This window comes from Gopherus evgoodei, chromosome 3, assembly GCF_007399415.2.
Source record: "Gopherus evgoodei ecotype Sinaloan lineage chromosome 3, rGopEvg1_v1.p, whole genome shotgun sequence".
NCBI lineage: Eukaryota > Metazoa > Chordata > Testudines > Testudinidae > Gopherus > Gopherus evgoodei.
The window spans coordinates 120945804-120973576 of NC_044324.1; the positions used below are offsets into that span (position 1 = coordinate 120945804).

At 40.5% G+C, this 27773-nt stretch overlaps 1 protein-coding gene across 5 annotated transcripts; it reads right to left on the bottom strand.

The window, feature by feature from the left end:
* Nucleotides 1-26052, bottom strand: FBXO30 (F-box protein 30). 5 transcript variants are annotated; one of them, XM_030556502.1, is made up of 5 exons: nucleotides 25663-26052; nucleotides 24283-24439; nucleotides 19419-19524; nucleotides 4809-6902; nucleotides 1-2997 (listed from the first exon to the last, which is right to left on the bottom strand). In XM_030556502.1, the coding sequence occupies exons 4-5, from the start codon at nucleotides 6885-6887 to the stop codon at nucleotides 2794-2796; spliced, it is 2283 nt and encodes a 760-aa protein (XP_030412362.1). In that variant the 5' UTR covers nucleotides 6888-6902; nucleotides 19419-19524; nucleotides 24283-24439; nucleotides 25663-26052; the 3' UTR covers nucleotides 1-2793. The 5 variants fall into 5 exon arrangements, with proteins under 5 accessions (XP_030412362.1, XP_030412361.1, XP_030412365.1 ...); XM_030556501.1 differs by lacking the exon at nucleotides 24283-24439; XM_030556505.1 differs by lacking the exon at nucleotides 24283-24439 and having other exon boundaries at nucleotides 19371-19524.
* Between the last annotated feature and the right edge of the window lie 1721 nt (nucleotides 26053-27773).

Consider the following 27773-nt stretch of genomic DNA (forward strand, 5'->3'; position numbering starts at 1 on the left):
TAAAGGGAAACTCCAAATGTATTTTATTAGAATTTTAACAGACATTGCAAAAAAAATTGCATAATGATTGAAAACATAATATTTTAAAAAGGTAGCAATGCAGCATCAAGTAAAAGACAAAGAATGTAACAGCTGTGTACACATGCTGTAAAGGAGATTGCAACAGGGGAGTTAGGATTTGGGGAAAATGAGAAAGATGATATTTTTAAAGTCCCAAGACAAATATGAACAAAAACAGGAAAGTTCTGATAGACTGATTACATATTACCGATGTTTTACAGACTGCATAGCAGTGTAAAATAAATGTTATACTAATTACGTAACGTATTCCTGCATCTGAAACAATTTACAAGCAGAAATTTTGTTTACATCGATATTTTAATAGCTCTGGATTTTCATAAAAATAGAAACTTATATTAACAAAAGAAGTCAGAATCTAATATTTGAGAACAAAAGTGCATGTGTTGAGAATGTAGTGTTATCTGTCAAGATGAAAATATCTAGTATTTAGAATGCCTATTTTAACAAAGCAGCATAACTGACTTTACTTTAGCTGCATATTTGCACTGAGCTACAGGCTAGATTCTGTCAATATAAGCCCTTGCAGTACCTTCTTCTCTCTAGAGAAACACCTCTGCCCAGCCCAGTTATTCTACAGGAAGCAGGATCCTGGTAGTTACAAACAATACTAAGTACCAAAGTCACAGCAGTCCTTGGCTAAGTGAATATCTACTATGTTGGAGGCAGTTTTAAAGATGGAGCCTGAATAGTCTGAGTTCTTCCAGTATAACAGCTACTTCTGGATGTCAGGGAAAAGCAGTAAGGGTCCACTACAGTTAAGATATACAGTGCTGAAAGAGAAACTGTCCCTGCATGGGACTGGAGGTTTCTCTCTCTTGGTTTTGAGAGTAAAGGGCATTGCAACACACTAGAGGGCAGGGAGATAGGGATCCTTCTACCTAAAGCTAAAACCTAATTTGTATGTCCAAATTAGTATATCATCTATGTTCCCTGCAGCCACCACCAAGGATATGTATGGAGAGTTACCGAAACCAGATTAACTTTTTTTGTGTGCAGAGGGTTCTTACCCCATTTGCTCCCAACCAAGATGGGAGGAAGAAGTGCCAAAAAGACACATGGTCCAGAGATTCAGACATTCCAGAGAACGGGATGCAGAGAGCTTGTTTTGCTTGAGCTCTTCAACAGTTTTGTCATATGGCACTGAAGAACTGGGTTTTGTTTCTTTCTGGAGCACCTTCAGCATTCCGAACAGAAAAAGGCAATGACTATATAGCTGGATTGGACCCAGAATGGACAATACACAGATGCTGTAATTGTGAACTGTAGCCAGGTTAGCCATAAACAAGTATCTCTTATAGAAGTTACAAGCTTTAAATGTAATCTGTAGCATTCTCTCCTTAAGGGTACCTTGTTTTACCTAAAATTGAAATACATACTGTATTTCATCATTCCAAACTCTGGTCTGTTTCTGTTTTAGTGTGTGGCACAGTTACCAAGTGCAACAGTCCGTGGTCACCAACACAAAAGTCTGAAAGTTGTTTTGAATTAAGTTAGTGTACTTTTGCTATTACCAGGGCATTTCTCATAGTACATACTTAGTCACAAAATGCTATGCAAGTTTCAACATTACAGGAGACTATGGAAACAATTTAGAGGAGTTCATTTATCAAAGATGTGACTGAACAGAACATTTTGAATATGCCACATGCAACTCATGGAAACGGTCTCATTTTATGAAGATGATACATTTTGATGCACTTAGGCAATTAATATGCCCTTAATCAGTGTAGCATTTTTATAGACAAATTAACAGAAATGAAAGACAATACATGTTACAATACCATAAAACAATTTAAGCCCTTTCATTAGCTGCATTTTAAATCCACAGTTGTGCATTCCATATTCCAATTTATGACAAGAAATAGGAAGATTTTGTTCAAGCATTTTCTCCTTTAATCAACTATAGGATTGATGAATGGGATTTAAAAAAAAGATTATAAACTCAAATGCCAACCTAACAGCTAATAAATATTTCATAGTTTTAACTTCAAGAGGTTTGCTCCCAAAAGTGAAGTAACTGTTAGTTCGCAAGAAAAGTAACCACTGCTGACTCTTCAAAAGAAAGTTGTGCTAAAATTAATCTGCCATAAATCAGAGTTCACTTAGCTCATTGCTACATATTTTTAAAAATGCATATCCTAGATCACATGTATATTAAACTAGGATGAGCACTAGAACACTGATTAAACTAAGAAATTCGCACACATGTGCTTAAAAAGTCAAGGGTTTGTCTGAGACATCTACTTCAAAGTTTTGAATAGTGTTCAGCTTTTGAATGTTTAGTAATTTGTAACAAGACCAAACACACAAAATGTGTTTGGTTGGGATCTTGTCTCACTACAACTCAAAGTATCCTATTTGAATGTGCATACCTATAGAAGCTCATTTCTGAAATTGTATTAATTCAGCAAAAATATGGGCACCAGTGAATCAAAAAAAAAATACATTAGAGATTTTTTTTTAAAATTATATAAGTTAGATAAAACTACCCTGTCCAGCAAGTTCCAAATTTTTCAAACATTAAGGCAACTTTCAATACTTTCAACTAAACAGTATTATAAAAAATAAATGTCACTTCAAAACATTATATACATAGTGACAGAGTAGATTTAGCTAGAAATTATCTTTAGTACATTAATAAAGTGTCACATAATATTACATAGAGGTTATATCAGGTGCTTGAGTGTATGTGCAAGTGGAGTGACATTGCATTTAAAGTACAGGTTTCAAGACAGAGCGGAGTGAACGTCCTTCTTTAGTGAGTTCTCGTGTTACACACATACATGGCAGCGGGACAGCCTCCTCCCTTCTCTCTACAGCATTATAATTACATTTCTTCAAGTGGTCAGCCATGCTTACGATGTCCGCAAACTTCCACTCATTTACAGTACAAAAAGCTGTACTGAACCGCCACACCTGGAAAACAAGTATGTGCTTAGCATCAAACTGGTTCTTTGTAAACAGAGACTCAAACTAGTACTACCCCGAACACTTTGTAACTAATTTGGGTCCACCACTAGTTACAGCTAAATCAGTATTACCAGCTAAGTTCCAGTCAGTAATATCCAGCTTGACTTTCAAATTCTAGGCTGAGTTTACAGGATGGAAGTTTGGGATAGGAGCTGAGATGGAGAAGAGAATCATTTTACTTTTAAACTGAGCACATTTGATCAGGAAGTTACATGTCAGGCAAAAACATTGTGTGGTTTTAAGTCAGTGTGGTTCTAGTTTGAAAAGTAAGGTTCTGGTTGTTAGTCGTGCTAAGTATCTGCAAGTCCAACTGAAGAGAAAGGAGATGCAAATACTCAGCTCTTCTTCATGTAATGTGTAACTTAATTTTGAAAAATCAGGCACTATTTACTTGACGAAGACACTCAATACCACGGCAAGAGACATGATATAAACACCTGAATAGAACTTAGAATTATATGCTTTCATTTCTTATCTTTATACTATTTAAAATTAGACAAAATTCCTGCTTTCAGATTTTTTTTATATATATATTAAATAAAGTTATGGAAGCATAACTATATTATGATTTCCTAGTATTACAGAACTATTACTTTACATATTACCATGATAGAAAACAATGGACAGGAATTACCTCAAATCCCATTCCCCAAACTGTTGGGGATACGTTGAATGTGCTAGGAACATAAGAACGGCCGTACTGGGTCAGACCAAAGGTCCATCTAGCCCAATATCTACCGACAGTGGCCAATGCCAGGTGCCCCAGGAGTGGACCTAACAGGCAATGATCAAGTGATCGCTCTCCTGCCATCCATCTCCATCCTCTGACACACAGAGGCTAGGGACACCATTTCTTACCCATCTTGGCTAATAGCCATTAATGGACTTAACCACCATGAATTTATCCAGTTCTCTTTAAACGCTGTTATAGTCCTAGCCTTCACAACCTCCTCAGGTAAGGAGTTCCACAAGTTGACTATGTGCTGCATGAAGAACTTCCTTGTATTTGTTTTAAACTTGCTGCCTATTAATTGGGTGACCCCTAGTTCTTGTATTATGGGAATAAGTAAATAACTTTTCCTTATCCACTTTCTCCAAATCACTCATGATTTTAGATATCTCTATCATATCCCCTTAGTCTCATCTTTTCCAAGCTGAAGGGTCTTAGCCTCTAATCTCTCCTCACATGGGACCCGTTCCAAACCCCTAATCATTTTAGCTGCCCTTTTCTAGTGCCAGTATATCTTTATTGAGATGAGGAGACCACATCTGTACACAGTATTCGAGATGTGGGCATACCATCGATTTATATAAAGGCAATAAGATATTATCAGTCTTATTCTCTCTCCCCTTTTAATGATTCCTAACATCCTGTTTGCTTTTTTTGACCGCCTCTGCACACTGCATGGACATCTTCAGAGAACTATCCATGACGACTCCAAGATCTTTTTCCTGACTTCTTGTAGCTAAATTAGCCCGCATCATATCGTATGTATAGTTGGGGTTATTTTTTCCATTACTTGGAAAAGGTGACAACCAAACTACTTACTGTAGCACTTTTTTTTTTTTTTTTTTCAAATTGGCTCTCAGAATAGCATTGGGTTCCACAGAAGATGGTCTTTTTCAACAGATACCATGATGTCAATTAAGTAGGGGTGTGTGGGTGGGGTGGGGTTAGGGAAAACAGTCATCCTCAGAACAAGAGCAGATATGTCCCAAAGCTTCCTTCCTATCTCCAAGACACAAAATTATCTTACCTTTTCTTTTATTTGCCATGAAGAACTTCCATCTGGGTACTTTCTTTTTTCCCAAAGCAGTATGACCATTCCACGTGCTTGAAGCAAACTTCCACATACATCTCTCATTAATCGTGACACTCTTGAAAGCTGACACAAACTAAAACCATCTAGAAAACCAGCAATATGTTGTAGAACCTCAAAGGGAAGACTACTCAGATGATCACTACATGGACCAATGAGGCAGCTTTTGGCTGGTTCTACTAATACTGTAGATATACAAGGCTGAACCCCAAATGACCGCAGATGGCGATCATGAATAATCTTTGCCCCTTGTGTTGAAGGACAAAACCTACGTTGAGAGTATGTACAGCCATAATATGCCAAGGGACACCTCTGCTCCATCCAGCCATTGAGGCCAGCATGAATGTCACCATGCACATTCTTAAAATGTGAAGAAAATTCATTTCGCCTAAACAATTGTCCACAAACAAATGTAAACATTGAACGCTGTTTTGTTTGGTATCTAGCCACACATTCCAATACCAAGTCCAGACCAAGTGTCTGAAAAGGACTTGGATTTGAGAGCTGTGGGTTGGCATGATCACATGCTGAAGCTGAAGCTATTTCCCCTACCATTGTATTTGTGGCCAATATCGCAGATGGAAGGGAAAATGTTTGAGTCCCAAAATCAATGCGATATCCATCAACAATGCGACTATCTGATATCCCCCTACCACCCGGAGAGTCTCCCAGACAGAACAGCAAAGCTGCTGTGATTAGATCTATCCCCTGAAGACCCATAGGGTCTTCTGTTATCTCCAAATCTGATGTATCAACAGCTTTGTCTTCCTTTGGTGTAGACCAACAGTGGTTAACAAGAAAATTGTATGATCGATGGTGAATTAGAGAAAACACATCTACATTTCTCAATCTTTCTTGTTCCAATTGCCTCTCTAACACTTCCTCTCCACTGGACACATGTGGCAGTTGTATATGGTTAACAGCGCCATTAAATAAACTGTGGGGCGTTATCACTTCTCTAAGTTGTGCTGCTACAGGAAAGGAGCTGCAAGACTTCAATGCTCCATCATCAGGAGATGCAATACATTCACCATTTGCTACATTAGATGGTTTTGAATCACACACATCTAGATCTTCATTCTGGTCCAATGCCTCTGTACCTATATTTTCTGCATGAAAACCATTACACAGAGCAGAAGCATTACCAAGATTCACATTCAAGTCACGTTTTTGCACTATGTCATAACAAAAATCACTTGAACCATTTTGTTCCGATTGTGAATTTTGGCTCAAAATATCGAAGTCAATTCCACCAACTGCTCCCATGTTATCTTCATCTGGATATTCATGGTCTGACAATTTACTTTGAATACATCCATTAGTAGTTTGTTCTTTGATCTGAAAATCTTCATTCATCTCATATGGCAAAATACATAGTCTTGAACTTAACATGCTTATGTCTCTTGTAGCAGTGTTCAGTATATCTAATGCAGCAGCTAAACTCTTAGTAGTTTCTACAGTAGCTTGATAAAGTGCACTGTAGGAATCTCCATCTGCAGGTATCAACCCATTTGAAAGCATTGTGTCAGGAGCACTTGACTTAACAGAAGTCTGCTCTCTAGGTTCTGATATCTGATCAGCTGCTTTTGACATCATAGTTGCTACTTTGAGGGATTCTAATAGCATGCGCTGGTCTTGAAGGGCTAAAGCCATGTCTAACTGCTCTACTTCATCAACATCTTTACTTAGATTTTCATAAGATTTCCGGTCTGCATAACTGACTGGCCATCTATTCCATTCCATAGTGCAGCAAACCACACTTGCAGGACACATTTCTAGATGTTCAGCGATTTTGTTTCGGGCTACATTAAAGGGACATCCAAAGCCACTATTCAAACAAGGCACTCTTTCAAATGGACACAAAATGCGATGCTCTTCAGCTTTGCATGAATGAAAGACTGCTCCACAAACCAGTGGGCAGCCAATCAAGTCACAGGAAATTCCAGTCTCTGGTCTGGTCATGCAACGCCGACTGACGCAATTGACACAGTGTAAATGCTGCTGATGTTCCTCCATGATTCAAGTCCAGTTCTGGGCAGGAAGAGAAAGGAGATAAAACAATCTTAATTTTTAACTCAGTATTTGTTGAAGTTTACTAATAAAACAAATAACTACATATTCTTGGTCTATAATGTATAGAGAGTTATAAATGAACACTACACCAATTGATCACAGTAGTACAGTAATAAGTGACACTTTACCGTCTCCCCCCTCCAAAAAAAAAAAAAAAAATGAGAGAGCTTATGTAACAGAGAAATGAAGGTTATTCAACTGTAACCTAGAGTTTTTCAAGATGGAGAACACAGCAGGACAAGAGGCAAACCTCTTAAATGCTGGTCTCTTCCCCTCTGAATCAATCATAGGATCAGTAAGCCTGAAGCAAGGTGCAGGAAGTAATAAATACATTTATAAAGAAAACAAATGAACTAAAATTTCTAATATTAATCTTAACTAAGAAATCTAACTAAGGCACTGAGTGTTTAAAGAAAATGGATAAGTCTGGAGAGGTTCCTACTCCATCTGCTGCCACAGCTGGAAGGTAATAAGGTAGTTGGAGTGTTGTGGTGCCTTTTACAATCTTACCCGTAAAACTTTGAGGAACAGCGAGGGGAAGACAGTAGGGGGGCACTCCAATGGCCACCAGCAGAGCTGCACTGCTAGTGCATCCTGTGAGTGGGAATATATAATGGCCACTCAAGGAAGAAGTCAAGTTACACTGTTTTAAAGTGACCTCACAAGATCATGGACACTTCTTAAATTTTTTAAATAGTTTCATATCTTTATGAAAAGTGTTTGCTCAAAGCTCTAGTGTGCAGCAGTTTTACTATCTTTTTTAATTTGCTAACCCCCTCCTCCCAGATCAGTAAAAACAAAAAGGCACATTTCCAAGTGTCCTAAAATGGCTTTTACTTCTCCCTATTTGGTGATGCTAATGCTAGTGAGAAGATGGGGAGCAATAAAGGAACTCCATATAATTGGAGTCATGTGATCAGTTTTATTGTGAAGCAGACACAACTGAAAAGCACGCTGGCACTAGAAAGTTGGATTCCTTATTCTGATTTGGACGGCAGAGTAAACCCGGCATTCCATGTTTCACCACTGCAAACATTTGTATTTGAAAGTACATTGCATTACTATGTTTCAAAGTCAGTTTATCTTCCCCTCCCTCACACATTTTTAAGATACGGGGAGGAATACACTAAAAGTTAGAGGGCAGGGTAAAGGAGACAATTGCTCAGCAACATTTTCTTACGGGGCTGTTTACATTCAGTCCATGTTTACCCCAAACTCTTGTGGTTAAACTCTATTAATCTTGGGAAAAAATTAATGTATTGGTTGCTCATTTATGCTTTAACCCCCTGCTTTAGCACAAATAGCAATCTCACAATATCACAAGCATCATACTGCATCACTCCATGATTCTCATGACATGTTTTACTGAAAGACTAAACCGATGAAGTATAGAAAATATTCTTAAATCATTAATTTTTTGTAGAAATTTAGAGGAACACAGAACAAATTTACATCCCTCTGCCCACCAAAATAAATAGGTTTTCTAAAAACAAGCTGAATATAAAACAAAGTTAATACAACAGAAATGTTTCCATGTTTGATTTTATTTCCAATGGCAAACAAATATACCCTGCAACGTTTTCAACTCAAGAAATGCAGCAGTATGCAATTGCAGAAAAACTCTGAAATGAAATTAACTGACAATAAATAGAAATGAAAGTGACTAGAATTTTTTCATTGTCTAAACTGACAAATGTTAGTTTGTTGGTTGGTTACTGACAAGTTTTTATATTTTTTACTTTTAGTAACTTAAGGTGTTATTTATCACAGAAAGTTATTCATGGGATTTTAAACCTATGCTCCAATACTTAAAGTTGGCTTGAATTTCAAAATGTGAAGTATCAGCCCCCTAAATTTGAATAATTCAGATGTTTTGGCCACCCACTTTTCTGAACTCTACTAACAAAGAAGCATATGTGCTGCACTTGATAGGCACAACACAGCTGGTTTATTTTTCCCCACTATGAAGAGTTTGTTTTTATTTATAGGTAACAAATTAGTTTTCATAGTATGTTGTAAATACAGGTTTCAGAGTAGCAGCCGTGTTAGTCTGTATCCGCAAAAAGAAAAGGAGTACTTGTGGCACTACAGAGACTAACAAATTTATTTCAGCATAAGCTTTCGTGGGCTACAGCCCACTTCAACAGATGCATAGAATGGAACATATAGTAAGAAGATATATATACACACACACACACACAGAGAACATGAAAAGGTGGAAGTTGCCATACCAACTCTAAGAGGTTAATTAATTAAGATGAGCTATTATCAGTTTACCGATCACTAAAGTTACACAATTCGTCAAAGGCTTCTTGCATACATCCTACAGATTAAGTCAACAGTGCCTAAGGCAATTCTTCATTGAAGTTTTAAAACGTATTGACTGTAAAAAATTAAAAGGAGGGTGGGGGAAGAAAGGTCCATATCAGAATTTTCCATAAACTATTCTGCCAGGAGCTCCTTTTAAGTTGAGACTCATGCACAAATTTCTAATCTGAACAGAAATAGTTTAAAAATGACCTCTTTACAGCTATGGAAAAATATTTCCCTCCCCTTTGGATTCCATTAGTTGAAAAGGAACATCAAGCAAGTGACTCAAAGGAAGCATTCCTTTCACCATATTAGAATTAGTTTCTCTGATAGGACTACCCCATCCTGCACACACACAGGCAGTTTGCATCTTTTATTGCAAGTTTATTGAGGTGATGTTACAAAATTACTACAAAATTCCCCATCAACAAGTGACCCAGTCATTTAATGTATGGTTGAAAGGCTAACTCAGGGGTAGGCAACCTATGGCACAGGTGCCAAAGGCAGAATGCGAGCTGATTTTCAGCGGCACTCACACTGCCTAGGTCCTGGCCACCGGTCCAGGGGGCTCTGCATTTTATTTAATTTTAAATGAAGCTTCTTAAAGGTTTGAAGAACCTTATTTACTTTACACACAATAGTTTAGTTATACATTGTAGACTTATAGAAAGAGATCTTCTAAAAACGTTAAAATCTATGACTGGAACACAAAACCTTACATTAGAGTGAATAAATGAAGACTCGGCACACCACTTCTGAAAGGTTGCCGACCCCTGGGCTAACTGATGAGACTTTGTGTTGCAGGAGCAAATTGCCAGCAGTCCTCAAATACAAACTGAGTTTGTTTAGGCTTTGTCTACACTACAGCCGTGTCACTAAAAGTCAGGCAGTGTAACCACTATTTGTTGGCACTTTTGACAACAAAATACTTCCATCCCCTACAAGCAGGGTTCGCATTGTGGACAGGAGAGCACTCCTGCCTTCAGTGAGCCGTTTACCCTGCCACTTGCCGTGGCAAAACTTTTGTCTTTTGGGGGAGGCTTTTTTAAGCACCTGTGAACGACAAAATTTTTGTCGTTCAATTGGTAGTGTAGACAAAGCCTTAGTCTGGAGAAGAAAAGGCTGAGAGGGGAAGTGATAACAGTTTTCAAGTACATAAAAAGTTGTTACAGGGAGGAAAAACTGTTTTGGTTACTGAGGATAGGACAAGAAGCAATGGGCTTAAATTGTAGTAAGAGCGATCTGGGCTGGACATTAGGAAATACGTTTTAACTGTTAAGGTGGTTAAAACACTGGAATAAATTGCCTGGAGAGGTTGTGGAATCCCCAGCCCTGGAAATTTTTAAGAGCAAGTGTGACAAACATCTGTGGGATGGTCTAGAGAATTCTTAGCCCTGTCATGAGTGCAGAGGACTGGACTGGAGGACCATTCGAGGTCCCTTCCAGTCCTACGATTCTATGATTTTTAGTAACTGTTCCCTGAAATCTAGTCACCCAAACTTGATGTTCAAAACTTGTCTTTCATAAATATTAGAGCTGGTCAGGAATATTTTGAAACATTTTTGTTTGAAAATGCTGATTTGTCAAAACCAAACCTATTTTCAGGAAAGGGTCAATTATCCCAAGTTTCTTGGTCTGAAAAGCTTTTGGAAAGTTTCAAAACTGTGAAGCATTCTTGGTTTTGGGTCTAAATGTATGTAACATTTAAGTTAGTTATAATAAAACTTTTTTTTTAAAAAAAGTCAACATCAAAATGTTTTAACAAACCCAAACCAACATAATTTTTCAGACTGTCAGTTTACCAATTTTTTTGTTCTACTAAACATGCAAACTATGGCAGCCAATTAACACTGATGTACATTAACATATATTCCCTGAAGAGATATATGTAATAAAAATGTAGCATCTTTAAAATGCCAAGAACTGGGCGCACATACTCTGGGTGCCTCCCAACCATGACCCTTTGTGTATCTCCTGCCCCTTCATGTCATCTATTCCCCCACTATATACCCTCCTGAGATTTTGGGGGGGAGTGTGTGTGTGGGGGGCAGGGAAGAAATAGCCCTGTAGCAACAAGGCCTGCTTTATTCAATTTCTCATAGTTATTTTTCAAGAGAACTACAAACATCATTAAACGTGACCAGTGACTTCACTAACTCAGCTGCAGCCCAGATCAAACAACGATGCCTGCTAACCAAATTCGGCAGTGGGCTCCGAGAGCTCCACTTGGTCACTAAGACCTGGTCTACATGGCGGGGGTGGGAGAAGAGAATTGATCTAAGATACGCAACTTCAGCTACAAGAATAGCATAGCTGACATCGACGTATCTTAGACTGACTCACCTTGTGTCCTCACGGCAGAGGGTTGACTACCGCCACTCTCCTGTCAACTCTGCTTCTGCATCTCAGCAGTGGTGGAGTTCCAGAGTTGACGTCAGAGCAATCGGGGATCGATTTATTACATCTACGCAAGACGCAATAAATTGATCCCCGATAGATCCATCACTACCCGATCTGATCCGGCAGGTAGTGAAGACCTGCCCTAAAAACGCTATTGCTTGGCTCTGTGAATGCAAAAATGTGAAACAAATAAAGAAGTCAATGTAGCCATCATGAAACACTACCTTTAAATAGACTATACAAGTTTACCCAAGAGCACGCTACTATAGCACTAATGCACCCTAGCAAGCAATATTGGTCTTTAAAGTTAGATTGTGTGAAACTTGAGCTCTGTGATTAGTAACTCATCTTTTGTTAAGTTTCCAGCCTCCTCTCGCAGCCACTAGCTAGCACTCAGTACTGAGTCAAATATTGATCACACATATGCAGACAAAATTTTAAAGTGTGTGGGGGAGGGAGAAACAACAAGGAGTCCTTGTAGCACTTCAGAGACTAACAAATTTATTTGGGGGGAGGAGGGAGGAAAGATATGGTGGAGACTTTTCAAATAAACTTAATGGACATTATATTAATGCCAGATCCGACACTAAATTTTAATCATTTATACTAGGCAGACTCAACTAATTTAGCCCAGTATTAACTAGGTTTTTGTGTTTGCACTGAATATATATCTGCTTCTTAATAAAAATGTTTTTTAAAAAACCCTTTAGAGGTGGATTTACATTTTCAGTAGGCAATTAGTACTTCAAATTCACCAACATTCTGCAGGCTGCACAGTTAGGACTTCAGAACACCAGCTGAAGAAGTGTAATTTTGTCAGCAGAGTGTTTTAGTCATATCTTATTACCAAACACCAAATCTTTTTGGATGTTCTTTTCATGAATTTGTTATTTTAATCCCTGCTAATCAACACTGAACATCTACAGTGGACTTTCACTAGCTTAAACAAACCATGAACTTACTGATACTTTAAAACACTGTCAGTGTAACCCAAAAATTAATTGCCCATAACTAGGACTATGATTATGTCTTGGAGGTCATGGGATCTGAGACTTCCAGAGACCTCCATGACATTTTTTGCCTCGGAGCTGAACTGCTGTCAGCAAGAAGCCCTGCAGGTCTCAACTGCTGTTTGTGGAGGCCCCAAGCAGCTCCTAGCCACTGGGCAGCAGAGGGACTCCGGAGCTCCCTCTCTGGGGGTCCCCCAGAGCTCCCACTCACCACATGCGGCTGGGCTCACCGCAGCTGCCCAGCCGTGGCGGTAGGCAGGAGGTCTCCCCACAGTAGCCCAGCCACTATGGGTGCTGGACCTTCCTCCCTCCCCATTTTGTCAGAGATATTTTTAGTAAAAATCACAGACAAGTCACGAGCGTCTGTGAATTTCTGTTTATTGCCCATGACCTGTCCATGATTTTACTAAAAATATCCGAGACAAAATCTGAGCCTTACCCATAACACAAAATGTTTAAGTCTACATCAAAATTCGTACATTTTCCAATTGGGGAAATTTAAGTTTAAGTAGTATTCAGTTGTTTTAGGAATAATCAAACATATGAATGACGAGTTAGTTGCCATTACTACATTTAATTTTTCAAGCTAGCACACTTACTGAAGTTCCTCATTTTTATTTTGCCATTTTCATTAGTTACAATATCCCTCACATCTAAGCTTCTACGTGATCCAGGAAGTAAAGAAATCTTTATTACTCAAATTTCAGGCTACAATCTTTTACATGAAAAATGAATGACTATTATGTCACTGAAAACAGAGAGCAAGAACCTCGAAACACTAATGTATGTGTTAACTTGAAGTGAAGAAAAATTTTGGTAAAAAAGGATTTAGGTTTGAAGATATCTAAATGTTTAACACTGTGTGAAAGTTGTTCTTTAAAAACAGTAATTTAAAACTCCAAGAGTAAACAGATCAAGTAGTTATGCTGCAATAATATGAGAAATGACAAGGGAAAATATAACCATTATTTGCAGACAGAACATGCTCTGAAAAGAACTGACTTATGTTACCCTACATGATACCAGTTTTTTACCATACTTTATGTCAAATTAGTGACTATACAAAGAACGAACAGCTGTACTTTTCTGATTTATGTAATGTCAGCAACTAGGTTCAGTTCATCTGAGATGCTGAAGTATTTACGCTTGACTGTTACTAGCAGAGAAACCTAAAAATACATCCAGTTCCAGTGAGGTGACCACCGCTCTCAGAATTTGAAGGGTCACTTGATGTTATTGTACATACAATATAGTCAGCTGACTAGATCAACCAGAACATGCTTTGAAAACCTGCCATAATGAAAAGGATTAAAATTCCAGCTGTTATGAACAACCTCATGATGATAGCTGTTGTGCTAATACAAATATTAAGACAGAGTTTAATAATGGCTTCAAATTGTGGGCATACAATATTCTGGATGCAGTGAAGGGAACCTTCTCTCTCTGCCTCTTCTATCATACAAATAAGCTGCTGTACTGACACAATATCAAACTCAAGAGTGAATAGTTGCTTGCCCCCACACTCTCCTCTGATATAAATGCTTGCCTTTTTTGTTTTATGTGTTTGAGAAGCAAAATTTTACAAGATTAAGTTGAGGTAACTTTCAGACCTTGTAGCAAGGCACCTTCACTGGGCTCAACGTTTCCCCCTCTGGCAGTTGGGGGCCTAGAGCAAATCAGTCCCACTTTGGAGATTTTTTATTCCTCACTCAGGTTTTATTTTTGAATATTTACAAGGTGGGCCTCAGGGTAGGCCCAAGGCCAGCCAAACAAAGAGAAACAAGTTCATAACATAAAAAGGAAATACCTCTCCCTGTCCCCTCTCTGGGATGTTGCCTTGTTATGCTGCTCTGAGGTGCCAGTCCTTCCCCAAAGAGTTGGTTAGCTGGCTTACTTCCCTTATAAGCAAGAAAGCAGCCTTCCATCCAGGAAGATATTTCTCCCTGCTGCAGCTTGTCTCTCATTTCTTTCTCCCTCCCTCCCACCCACCCACCCACCCCACAAAAGAGTTTTTAAAAGGTCACAGGGAGCCCTTAGGTGTCCTTAAGTTGACCTGAAGTAACCGCTTTTCCACCACTCTCTGGTAGCTGTCTGTCCTGTCTCATTCTGGGCTGGTCCACACTACGGGGGGGAAATCGATCTTAGATACGCAACTTCAGCTACGTGAATAACGTAGCTGAAGTCGAATATCTAAGATCGGATTACTCACCCGTCCACACCGCGCGGGATCGATGTCCGCGGCTCTCCCTGTCAATTCCAGAACTCCATTGGGGTTGATGGAGTTCCGGAATCAATATAAGCGCGCTCGGGGATCGATATATCGCGTCTAGATTAGACGCGATATATCGATCCCTGAGCAATCGATTTTAACCCGCCGATACGGCGGGTAGTCTGGACGTAGCCTCAGTCACAACTTGCATAGTCAGGATGCTCAAAAGGCCACTTTCCTACTTGCTTTTACTTTTAAAAAAAAAGTTTCTAGCCCTTAAGATTTTGAAGGGAACTTTTCCAATGTGAATCAAGTATAAACTGATGTTATAGCATCTGCCTGAATGCTGACTGACCGATCTTTGTTCCTCTACTGCTCCTCAGCACAGGGCCAACTCTACTGTTTTCACTGCTCCAAGCAGCGCGCCGAATTGCCACCGTGGATGGCAGGGGGAGTCCATGTGACATTAGGGCGGCACACGTGTTTCCGCGGCGGTGGCAATTTGGCAGCAGCTTCTGTCTTCAGTCAGAAGACAGAAGTTGCGCTGTTGTGGACAGCTGAACATAGAAGCTAACGCCAAATTGCCGCCGCCATGGAAACGCGCGTGCCGCCCTAATGACACACAGACTTCCCCCGCCATCCGTGCTGCGTGGGGGCAAAAACACACAGATTGCCACCCCAAGCACCTGCTTAGAATGCTGGTGCCTGGAGCTGGCCCTGCCTCAACATCTTCTAAGCTGCAGCAGAATGAAAATTGACCAGTCTATTCAGAATCCTTTGAAATTGATAGTTACATTCTAACTTTTGCTTTGGAAAAAACAAGGAACAGAAATACGCAATGCAGCTAGTCAATGAAGAAGAGGACTCAAATGAAGACAGACATTTCCTTTTAGCAGCCAAACAGTTAATACAAAAGGCAGAATCCAGAAAGCACATCCAGAAGAGAATCCTGGTAGTTTGGGGAGGATGTGGAAAGATTTGGCATCTCATCTGGAATGCTCCTGGACAGTGCCACCCTACTGACCCTTCCATCTTTCATACTGTTTTTTCACCAGTATATTTAGTCGTCTATTGTGTTTGGTAAAAATTTCACACCCTATATTTGAGAGGGTGGATTTGTATGTTGAGTGTAGGTGGCCAGGAGAGCCAATTGGGTCAAGATTTATGATATGTGTTAGAAAACAATTGGATGAAAGATTCCGGAGGAGAAGAAAGGAGAAAAAATACCAGAGAAGGTAAAGAACACAATGTAGATAAAAAGATAAGTACATGGAAGCAGGAGAAAGAAAAACTGAAGATAACTCAGGAAAATACTCATCAGGATTCATCACGGGAGAAGGAACCCACAAAGAGAAAGGCGGTGAATCAATCCACCCTCCCAATGAAATGCATGTTTCAAGTGCATTACAGAAAATGGATCAACAATGTTACAGTTAGATACAGAACAGAGATAGACCTATTTTACTCTCTTAAACCACATGATGCATGCTTGGATAGAAATTTTTCATTTTAACTAGTAAATTTAGTTCTCAGGTTAGTAAGCATTGGGTAAATTTTTAAAGTTCTTATATGATCTTCCCCAGCCCATCCTTGCCACCTTCAAAAGTTTAAAATAATTTACAAGTTAGAAAAAAGTGAGATAAGAACTCATTCTCTACTATTGCAGGACAATTTCACTAACATTTCAAGCATGCATATTAGTTGTAGCACTGTTTTTTTCCATTTTATTAAGTTTCAAATAATGGGGCAGATTCATTGAACTGGCAGAAGGACATGCAAGTTCTATATCCTTGCTTCAACTAGAACTCTTCTGCTAAAGGAAGTTTTACCCTAAAAGAAAGCAGGTGATATACCACAACCTGTCATCCCTATGGGTTTTGACTAAAGGAGGGTAGCTTTAATGCCCACTGAGGGCTTCAGAGGAACAAAGATGCTCAGATAAGCTGAATACAGCCATCCCCTGGCCATGACCTCTTCAAAGCCAATGCAGTCTCTGTCACCACAAAACAGAGGGTGCAGCCTCAACTTCCTGCTCAAACTTCCCTCCCCACTTCTGCACTGCTGGAAGCAAGTGCAGACTGTGAGGGGAATTTAACCCAGTATTAGTTTCTTTATTGTAAATAAATAAAATCTTTATTTTCATTGTAAATGCATACTATTGTATTAAAAACGAGCTATTAATCAAGTTCCAGTCACATCTAGTGTTATTTGGTAATCATTCATACGAAATAATTATTTAAAACAAGTAGATGGTCATATATAATGCTATATATATATATATATAATCACAAGTTACATTTAGACACTGATCTCAGTATGTATTTAATACATACGTGTAAGCCCTTTGACTGGAACTTTATTTTATGATGTACAGCAATTATGCAATTTTTAATTGTTTCTTGGATAAAAATGTGATTATAGATACAGCACCCAATGGTATTAGGCACTTCAGATAAATACACAATATAGCACTTCCCTGATGAGTTTACAATCTAATTTTAAATTTATAAAACTACAACAGCAAGCAGGATGAATTAGCAAGGGTAAGGCTTATAGTTTCAAGATTAAGCAGCTACTCAGCCGAGATACGTGCACATCTTGATTCCAGAATTTTATTTATTTATTTTTTTTAAGGGCAAATTAACACTTCCTGTAGCAAGAGTCAAGTGAGTTTTAGGAGATACACCTCTATCCCGGTATAACGCCACCCGATATAACATGAATTTGGATATAAAACAGTAAAGCAGCACTCCGGGAGGGGGGAAGGTGCTGCGCACTCTGGCAGATCAAAGCAAGTTGGAGGCTCCTGAGGACAGCGTTATATCGAGGTAGAGGTGTACTTGAACAAAGAGATTTTTGTTCAGAAAAAAGGAACTGAGAAGGCATGATTTGTCTGAAAGCAGCATAAAAAAAAAGATCATAGATAAATTGTCAAAGCATATACAATGAACAGGATTTTATATGGATTTATAATTCCATAGTCAGTTTTCAGAAAAAAAACTACTGTGAAGTCAGCTTCATGGACTTGTATATTTCTCTCATAATTGCATCTAATCATATGTATTCAGTCTACAAGAGGTTTTCCCCATAGCATTTAGAAGTCATGCTGGGTTCTTTTCTTCTCACATATCATCATCATACGGTTCTACAGGCCACTTACATCTTCAGCAATACCTGTGCAAAGCAACTGCCCTCAATGCATTTGCACAGGTGAATACAACTAGAATAGGGGTCAGCAACCTTTCAGAAGTGGTGTGCCGAGTCTTCATTTATTCACTTTAATTTAAGGTTTTGCACGTCAGTCATACATTTTAACATTTTTAGAAGGTTTCTTTCTATAAGTCTAGAATACATAACTAAACTATTGTTGTATGTAAAGTAAATAAGGTTTTAAAAAATGTTTAAGAAGCTTCATTTAAAATTAAATTAAAATGCAGAGCCCCCCGGACGGTGGCCAGGACCCAGGCAGTGTGAGTGCCACTGAAAATCAGCTCGAGTGCTGCCTTTGGCATGTGTACCATAGGTTGCCTACCCCTGAACTAGAACTTAGTAAACAAGGCTTTTGATGCCCAAGAAGGAACAAAATTCCACTCCCTTTCTTAAAGTGCTGGCTCTCTATGGCTAACATGAATAAAAAGCAGTAAACTTACTTTAATCACTAAATTCAGTAGAGAAAGCTCTGAAAACACACAAGTAACATACTACTAACTTTTCTGTCACAAAGCATGACTATTTAGAACCACTATAAGATAGAAAGCAGAAAAACGACATTCACAACACTGTTTCATATCTTATCAGAAAAAAACACTAAGAGATTCAGTTAGCATCTTACAGTTCTATGCATCAACAAACTATTTCTGATGAATGAGCAAAACAAATACTATAATGCTTCGATAGGCAAAAGACCTAAAATCATGTCTGACGCAAAATTATAGCTGCTTCTAAGAAGTCCAGCAGTGAGACTGAGCAGAAGAACTAAAAATCCTCAGCACTTATTATTCATTTTTAGATTTTAATATTAGAGAGAAAGTTTTATACATTTTACTAGCTCTAGGAGTTATAAGCCTGTCTAGAGGCCCCTTATGCCTCTGTTTTCTTGTCCTAAAACTATCTCCCCATTCTTCAGAGTATTTATTAAGACATACTTCCTTCAGAAAGCCTTCTGACTATAGTCCAGAAATAGAATAATTTAAAGAAAAAAACCCAAGATCATTCTACCGCGTCTAGATTGCACCTCCCCCAGTTGGTGCCTTAGTCTGCAAGACACCAGTCTTACTTTAGAATGCAGGCCTCTCTCAGGTGGAACTCAGTCCTCTTTCCAATAGTTTTAAATAAATTATTTAACATATTGTCATTTTAAAAAGAATCACCAGGATTTCCGTTTTGTGTTTTTGTGACAGGTCTGCTCTGCTTTCTTGGTGTCTTGCCCCATTCTCCAATAAACAGTCCAAAACTTTGATTAACCTTGGGCAATGGACTACTACATGACAACTATACCTGGAGCAGCTATACTTGGAGCATGGCTCAGGCACAACAGCACTTTACCTGCTGAGATGGTGGCAGAGGGATGTTAGCTAGAGAGCCAGTTTGGCTTCATGTATAAAGTACTTCTGAACTTGAACTCAGTACAACTGCTTGATTGTTGCAGACTCTGCAAAAGATGAAATCAAAAAAGATAAAAGTCTACATTTTGTACTGTAAGGACTACTCCCTACTTGTACAATCCTCTAAAAAGAGTTCTGTGCTTGCCTATCTCAGACTGCAGGTATGTTTGTATGACTAACATTTTGCAAAATTCTATATTCCAAAAAGGACAAATAAAATGCAATTAGTTTTATTATTAATCTTAATAAAGAATAGGGCAAACAGCCTTAGCACCAACGACGGTAAGTTTTTAAACACTTGTCTGATGCCAGTTATCAGTCACGCGAGATTGCTACTTCATAGATTTTAAGGCCAGAAGCAATCATTAAGCTTATCTAGTCTGCCCTCCTGCATAAAAACCACCACTGATTTCACATAGCGATTCCTGCATCTAGTTCAAAAACTGGCATCTTGAATAAGAACATATCTTTTAGTAAGATTTCCAATCATGAATAAAAGATTCCAAGTTATGAAGAATTTACCACAGCCCATGGGTATATGTTCTAGTGGTTAATTACTCTTAAAAATTTGCATTGTATTTCCAATTTGAATTTGTGTAGTTTCAATTTCCAGACATTGGACTTTGTTAAGCATTTATCTGCAGCATCAAAGAGCCTTCAAGTGCCCTATCTTTGCTCTGTATATGCATGTAGCCACGCACTGCTTGTAGCAGCTAGGGGATATGGAGCACAGGGATGGCAAAAACACAGGGGGGAAAACGTATCTTTTAAGACTGTACCCTCTCTCAGAAAAGTTCTGACAAGCTAAATCAGAGGTTAAGAAACAAAATGAGAGGGAAGCAGTCTGACCTAGAGAAGTAATTAAACACTGCACAAGCATAAGAATAATTATGCACCTGTGTTTTACTTATAAATGCAAAGATCTACATTAATGCACGATGGTTGACATTTTTAGCTGCACAATCAAAATCACAGCTACATACACCCTCTTGCATATATGATATACATTATTTCTGCAGAGTGTGTTATGTTTAATACTTTAATTCATGCATGTTGTCGCATTTTCGCTGGAAAAACATCTAAATTTGTGACCTTTGCCTAATTATAGATGTCAATCATAAAATCTTGTTGAAACTTTATTTCTGTGGTTTCTACACATACATTTGTAGATATCCATATTGGAATGAACAAGCATATTTAAATGCAAACTGAACAGATGAAATCCTGTATCTAGTGATCAAGCACTAAAATGCAGGTTAAATGCATTGTTGTTTAATTTTACATATATGCATGCGTATCTGGGGATCTGATCATTATTCTGTACTATTGTAGCACCTAAAGGCCCCAACTGGGCCCCATTTTTCAGTGCACTAAGACAGTCTCTGTCCCAAAAGAGCTTCTAATCTAAGGGTATGTCTACATCTACAATTTTGCAGCGCTGGTTGTTACAGCTGTATTAGTACAGCTGTATAGGGCCAGCGCTGCAGAGTGGCCACACTTACAGCAACCAGCGCTGCAAGTGGTGTTAGATGTGGCCACACTGCAGCGCTGTTGGGCGGCTTAAAGGGGGGTTCGGGGAACGCGAGAGCAAACCGTGGGGAAGCAGGTCTCCTTCCCCGGTTTGCTCTCGCGTTCCCCGAACCCCCGTGCAAGCAGGTCTCCTTCCCCGCGGTTTGCTCTCGCGTTCCCCGAACCCCCGTGCAAGCAGGTCTCCTTCCCCGCGGTTTGCTCTCGCGTTCCCCGAACCCCCCTGCAAACCGCAGGGAAGGAGACCTGCTTGCTCGGGGATTCGGGGAACGCGAGAGCAAACCGCGGGGAAGGAGACCTGCTTCCCCGCGGTTTGCTCTCGCGTTCCCCGAACCCCCCTGCAAACCGCGGGGAAGGAGACCCGCTGGGGGGGGGGATTCGGAGAACACCGGAGCAAACCGCGGGGAAGGAGACCTGCTTGATTACCAGAGAGGCTTCCTCAGGTATGCTGGGATACCTGCTTGTTCCACGGAGGTCAAGAAAAACGCTGATAAGTGTCTACACTTGATTACCAGCGCTGGATCACCAGCGCTGGATCCTCTACACCCGAGACAAAACGGGAGTACGGCCAGCACTGCAAACAGGGAGTTGCAGCGCTGGTGATGCCCTGCAGATGTGTACACCTCCTAAGTTGCAGCGCTGTAACCCCCTCACCAGCGCTGCAACTTTGTGATGTAGACAAGCCCTAAATAAACAAGACATACAACAGAGAGGAGAAGGATACACCATACATATGTGCAAACAGCGGGATGATCAGTCCCCTTAAGTCCATCCTATGTGTTAAAAGTTAAGAAAATAAACCTCCCTTCTACTTTCAGGCACTTAAACTTCAGTATCATTAAACCATGCCTCATTATACAATCAAAAACATTCATATTCATTGGAGTCTAGCATGTTTTTTCCCTATTTCCCCCTCTATTTGAGTTTTAGAGCATCAGAAATCAGAGGCCCTTTTTACCAGGGAGAAAAAAGAATTCAATGCTTTTCATTAACCTTTAAAAAGCCACTTTTGAGCTAGAAGTAACAATGAGACATCTAAGCCCCCAAAGTAACTTTCAGAATGTTATAAAGGACATATAAACAAGGGCTTAAATTTGAAGAGCTCTCTGAAATAGTTGCTAGAATGCACCTTTTAGCAACACAAAAGAGAATGTGTACTGATAACTGCCCAATGATCATATCTGTCAATATACTAGCTGTTTTATAGTTATTGAATTAGAATGAAGAAGATTGTGTAAAGAAAAAAAGATTGGCTCTTCACGACTGTTTTGAGATAATTTTTAGAGGACAATGAATCATCCATTTCTCATCTATATTTGCCAGTTAAAAACAGAAGTATTTTCCAAAAGTCAGCACACATGAAACTAAGATATATAATCCATGGGCTCCAAATGAGCATGCTTGTTTAAACCTTTTCAAGGGCTGATGACAATAGTGACTCAGCTAAAACAGAGTGTTCTGAGTATTGCAATGCACTGTGGCTATGGTAAACAAAGCATACTTTAAAAAAATTACCTCATTTGTTACTGAGCTGTCACTCAAAACTGTTATGCTTCTTCACAGCACATAAATATACCCACATGGGGGGGACGGACAGGGGTGGGTGGGGAGATGACAAGGATGACTACTGATTCTATTAGAGGCATACTTCTAAGCAACTCAAATTTACCTTAACTTTAAGTATGATTGGCAAAACTGAAGATAACTTTACGTAGGTGCTAAAATTTTTTTTAAACTGTTGCAACATATACCAGTAGTTTGATGAACAACTTGAACCAAAATCTTTGTTAAATGTTTTTGTACTGACCATTACTTCTGCTAAGATTTTGTACTAAAAAGCAGTAAGCTTACTAATTAGAAATTTAGCCAGCAATATACCTTATATTTGCTTTTAAAAAAACATTTGACAGGATTTATTTTACAGTAGTGCTTAGAACAATTGTTTTGCCTTTGGTAAACATAACAATTGGTTTCTATGTGATTACATTCCCTCCACTTATCCATAAATGTCTGTTGCATATTCTTTATATACAAGTGGTAATGAGAGGTATTTCAATATGAAAATATTCAGACATACTATACATCAGTCATAAGTACTTTCATAATTACAGTGTATACACAAAAAAAGTTAAAGACATTAGTTTTCAAAGTCAAGTTAGAAAATCTAAGAATTGAGGTTGCCCATGCAATCTTAATTCTGCCCTCTTGTGTGTATGCATTACAATATAGTCTTTGATTACATGATCACATACTATTTTTAACAGGATCATTGCCTCATTCACTGCAGAGAGGATGGACTACACTCACAGAATGAGTCAGCTGTTCAATACTTCTTTTTATCCTGTAGTAGTGGCTCCTGCATATCATCCACAGCCTTCAGTGAACACAGAATTATTAATTTCTTCATGGCCTTTTCTAGGGTATTCATCATTGTAGTATCTGACTGAATACCTCACTAACAAATGAATTTATCTCCACTGTGAGATAAGAGCAATATCCCCAGATGGGGAAAATAAGACAGAGATTTGCCTAATGCCAGACAAACAGAAGTGTTGAGTGCTCCCACTGCAAATAAAGTGGATGCTTTGCACTCTGTCAGTAGTACAATGTGGTCTGGAAGTATGAGTATAGGGTTAGGAATCCTAATTCTGTCTATCAGGCTCCAAGTGTTTCAAGTTGAGCACCCATAATATAAGAAATACATAAGAAGCCCCCTGTCAAAATTTTGGTTTGTGTGACTTGTGTAACATCACATGTGAAGTCTGAAATAGAGGCAGTGAGAAAACTGTGCTTTCATGTGGCATTCACCTGCCTTGAACATGAGATTATTCTCTCTCTTCTTGCAGTCTCTTCCTTTTTTCTCTAAATACCTTTCCACTTCTGCAACAAATGAGGCAAAGATCATACAAAATGCCTCACACAAGCCTGATTCATTCTTATACACTGAATAAAGGAATGCTCTTGTAAAAAAAAAATAGTATGTGATCATGTAATTAAAGACTATCATAATGCATACACACAAGAAGGCTGAATTAAAATTACACAGGCAGCTTAAATTTAGATACTTTTTAACCTTTTAGCTGTTTGACTTTGCAACCTAAATAATATTCTTTTAACAGTTGTGTGTGTGTAATTTCTTATGACTTTTTTTTTTTTTTTAGTAAAAACAAAAGTATATGCAAATATGACAATCCCACTATTGTACATCATCTGCAGAGTTTGAACCCTAAACCTTCAAAACTGCAACACCCCTTGAGTTACAGGATTAGTTACATTACCTGGCAGTGACAGAAGGTTCTTATCCTGGGTGATGTGGGGGACTGGGCTATGTTCTGGGCCCAGAGAAAGGGAATGGAACACAGCCCAGCCCACCTCTCTCTTTCCTCACTTCCTGGGGGAGGTTATCTGCTCCCTCCGCTCTCAATGTTGCTGTTGCTGCTTATTTAACATGTTAATAATACAAACAACAGAAGAGATATGCAGATTTGAAAAGTTTCTCAGACAAATCTGAATGGAATTTCAGGGGACAAAGAAAAAACACTCTCCAACTCTACAGCTTTCTCCCTACCAAATGTCCAAGTTGTTCCAGCATCTCAAAATAGACTGCATGATTTTTTTTCACTGCCCAGCCCCCCTATATTTATGTTTCTTATTCTTTATTATCATAGAATGGTAAGACTGGAAGGGACCTTGAGAGGTCATCTTGTCCAGTTCCCAGTACTCATGGCAAGATGAAGTATTATCAGTGTTCAGCTATACCATCTCCTTATGTTTATACAGGAACAAGCTGCCCCCTGTTTTTTTATTTCCACGAATTAAGCAACTCAGAGACCAAGCCCCATCTTAGACAGTTGGAGCTGTCACTTACAATACACACACAGGGTCAGAGAAACCTTTCAGCAACAACTAGGAATTATTTGCTCCCCTTGTCTATGAATAAGAGAGCAAGACTGCACAGTGGGGCAGGGGCTTACTTTTTGTATTCGGATCACACCTAGCGAAATAGGATCCTGACCCTACTCTTTGGGGAGGGGGGTACTGTAATGCATATGTTTATTAATATTAACAACAGGAGCAACGGGGAGGCTACACAGAGAGGGAAAGCGGCCATATGGTGAACGTCTCCTCCACATAGCCATTGTGAGCTCCGCAAGAAACCTACCCAGGCAGTGCCCATAAAGGGAAAAGGGGTGGAGCTGGTTCGCCAGCCACCCTAAATGGCATGTTACCACCACAGACACCCTGAGATCGGGATTAAAATCCAGTAGCCAAGGGAGGGGTGACACGATCGCCCCTCCCCTCCGACAGAGCCCCGCGGGGTTGTCCCTGCCGGGCGGGCCTGCACAGGCCGAGCCAGGGGAACCTCCCTGCAGCGAGAGAGCCTCGGCTCCGGGCAGCCACCCAAGCAGCCAGGGCCGGGGTTACCCACCCCTCGGATCGTGGGGACGAGGGGAACCACCCCCCGCCCGGACTCTCCTATGGGCAGCCGAGCTTCTCGCGGCTGCGGCAGCTGAACTTTCACCGCTTCCTGGCCAGCCAGCGAGGGGCTGTTCCGGCCCCAGGCCCGGACTAGAGACCCCGCCCCCCTCTGGCCCTGGCCGCGCTGACGGGGAAGATGCGGAGTGAGGAGAAAACCCCTCCCGGCCCCGGTCACTCACCGTCCGAGCGGCGGCTCTGTCCCGGGCAGGGCTCTGCGCGGCCCCGCTGCCGGCCGCTCCTGCCTCCAACCGCCGCGCGAGCGGCCGGACACGCGCGCAGGGAGGGAGAGCGAGCGAGTCCCTCCGCATTCAATCCGGTTCCGGGATGAAAGGATGAGAGTTCGCGCGCCGACTCCCCCCGAGACTGGCGCTGCCAGCGGCGTCTTTCTCCCCCGGGTTCCATGCAGTAGGGGCGGGGCGACGGTGACGCTATGACGCACGCCGGAGAAGGGGGGGAAAGCGAGGGATGGAACGTCCCACTGGAAAAGGTGAGCGCGTGTACGTCAAGTACCCGGATGTTATCCCCCCGCCCCTGTGTGGGCTGCTCTGGGGCCGCGGAGCTCGGTCCCCGCCCCGCCTCTGGCTGGGACTTGGGCCAGACGCAGGCGAGTGGGGGTTGCGCTGGGGGCGGGGCAGGCTTAGGTTCGTCACAACGGGGAGGGTCACCCCGCGGGGGCGCTGCTACCCGCCGTGCCGAGCGCACCGCGCGCCGCCTGCTTTGGAAGCCGGAGGCCGGCTGCAGAGGGGCGGAGCGGTGCCTTGCCGCGGGGGGGGGGGGGCTGTGCACGCCTGACGTGCTGGCTGGTCTTGTACACGCGCCCGTCGGTCGGTGTGACCGGGTACGGGCCCTGGGAGAAGAAAACGTTTTACACGTAACTTATTGTCACCTTAAATCTGTTCCAAAGCAGGAGGTGAAGTAGCTGGAATGAATTAAATTCTGCCCCATGGAGCAGAGTGGGCCTGTAATCCGCTGCCAAAGGCACACTTACCTCACGCCTAACTTCTGCATGTGTTTGTCAAAACCCTTCTGCAGATTCTCTGGCTATCACTCAGGCCAACCCTTACTGAAGGGTCAAATCCAGAGACATTCTGGACACCTGCAGTCAGCTGTGGATGCTGAGTATCTCTCAGGATTTAGCCCATAGCTGATAAGTGCATTATAAGAAATACAGACTTGGACCCATGGATTTTTATTTAGAACATAACTTCTTACTTTTTCTCATTCTCAGAATAACACACACACAGAGAAGACATGAAACTGAAAACAGGGTCTAATAATAGGAAGCACTGCCAGCTTTACCTGTAATGAATATTTGCAAGTTTGCCAACATTTACATAAAGTCTTGATCCTGCATTCAGATTCCTGTGGAGAGATCTTTGTTCCTGCATAGATCTGATTACAGGATCAGGACACAAGTATCCTGCATATAAGCTCAAGAAGAGAGGCATGGATCCAGTCCTTCCTATCTGCCAAAGCAAAAAAAAAAAAAAAAAAAAAAAAAAATCCTTTTAACTATGCTGCAGACAACTAAAGAGATTCCCAAGGAGTTGATGAAGTTCAACTCTCATTTATTGGCCCTGTATCTTTATTTGGGCTGGTGCACCCTATGGGCGTTTTTGTAGTCCTGCTGTCTCCAACTGGGAATGTGAACTGAATTCTATGTCTAGTTTGAGATCAACCTGGCTAAACATTGTTAATTCTTTAGTACTGTGTGCATTTGTGTACAGCAGTGGTTTTCAACCTTTTTTCATTTGCAGACCCCTAAAAAATTTCAGAGGTGTGGCTCACTTTTTAAATCCTAGACAGACCCCAGGTGGAAAACCACTGTTATATGGTAACAATTTTTTGCAAACCTCTTAGACAAAGTCTGCAGACTCCTAGGGGTCCGAAGACCATAGGTTGAAAAACATTGATGTACAGAACTTATGCTTCCAATTTCCAGTGTTCTATGGCAGGACTTTTATTGTGATAGTGGGTCTCCTTGTTCTAATTACTTTTTTGAGTAGGGAGAATAATTTTCAAGTACATGGACTTCTTGTTCATGCCCTTGGCTGATCTCACCCATAGACGTTCAGTCCCCAAGGGGAGAATCCACCCTTGCATTAATACATTAGTGGACTTGCTCATGCTCAGTGAGCTCTTGCCCTTTACTCCACCAATCAACATAATTTCCATGAGCATGGCTGCCTTTTAGGGTGATCAGGCTGGATAGAATCACACAGTTGGCATTCTGTGGTTACTAAAGAAGAGGTGGTACTCCTTCAGCACAGTATGCAGTGTATTTCAGTGC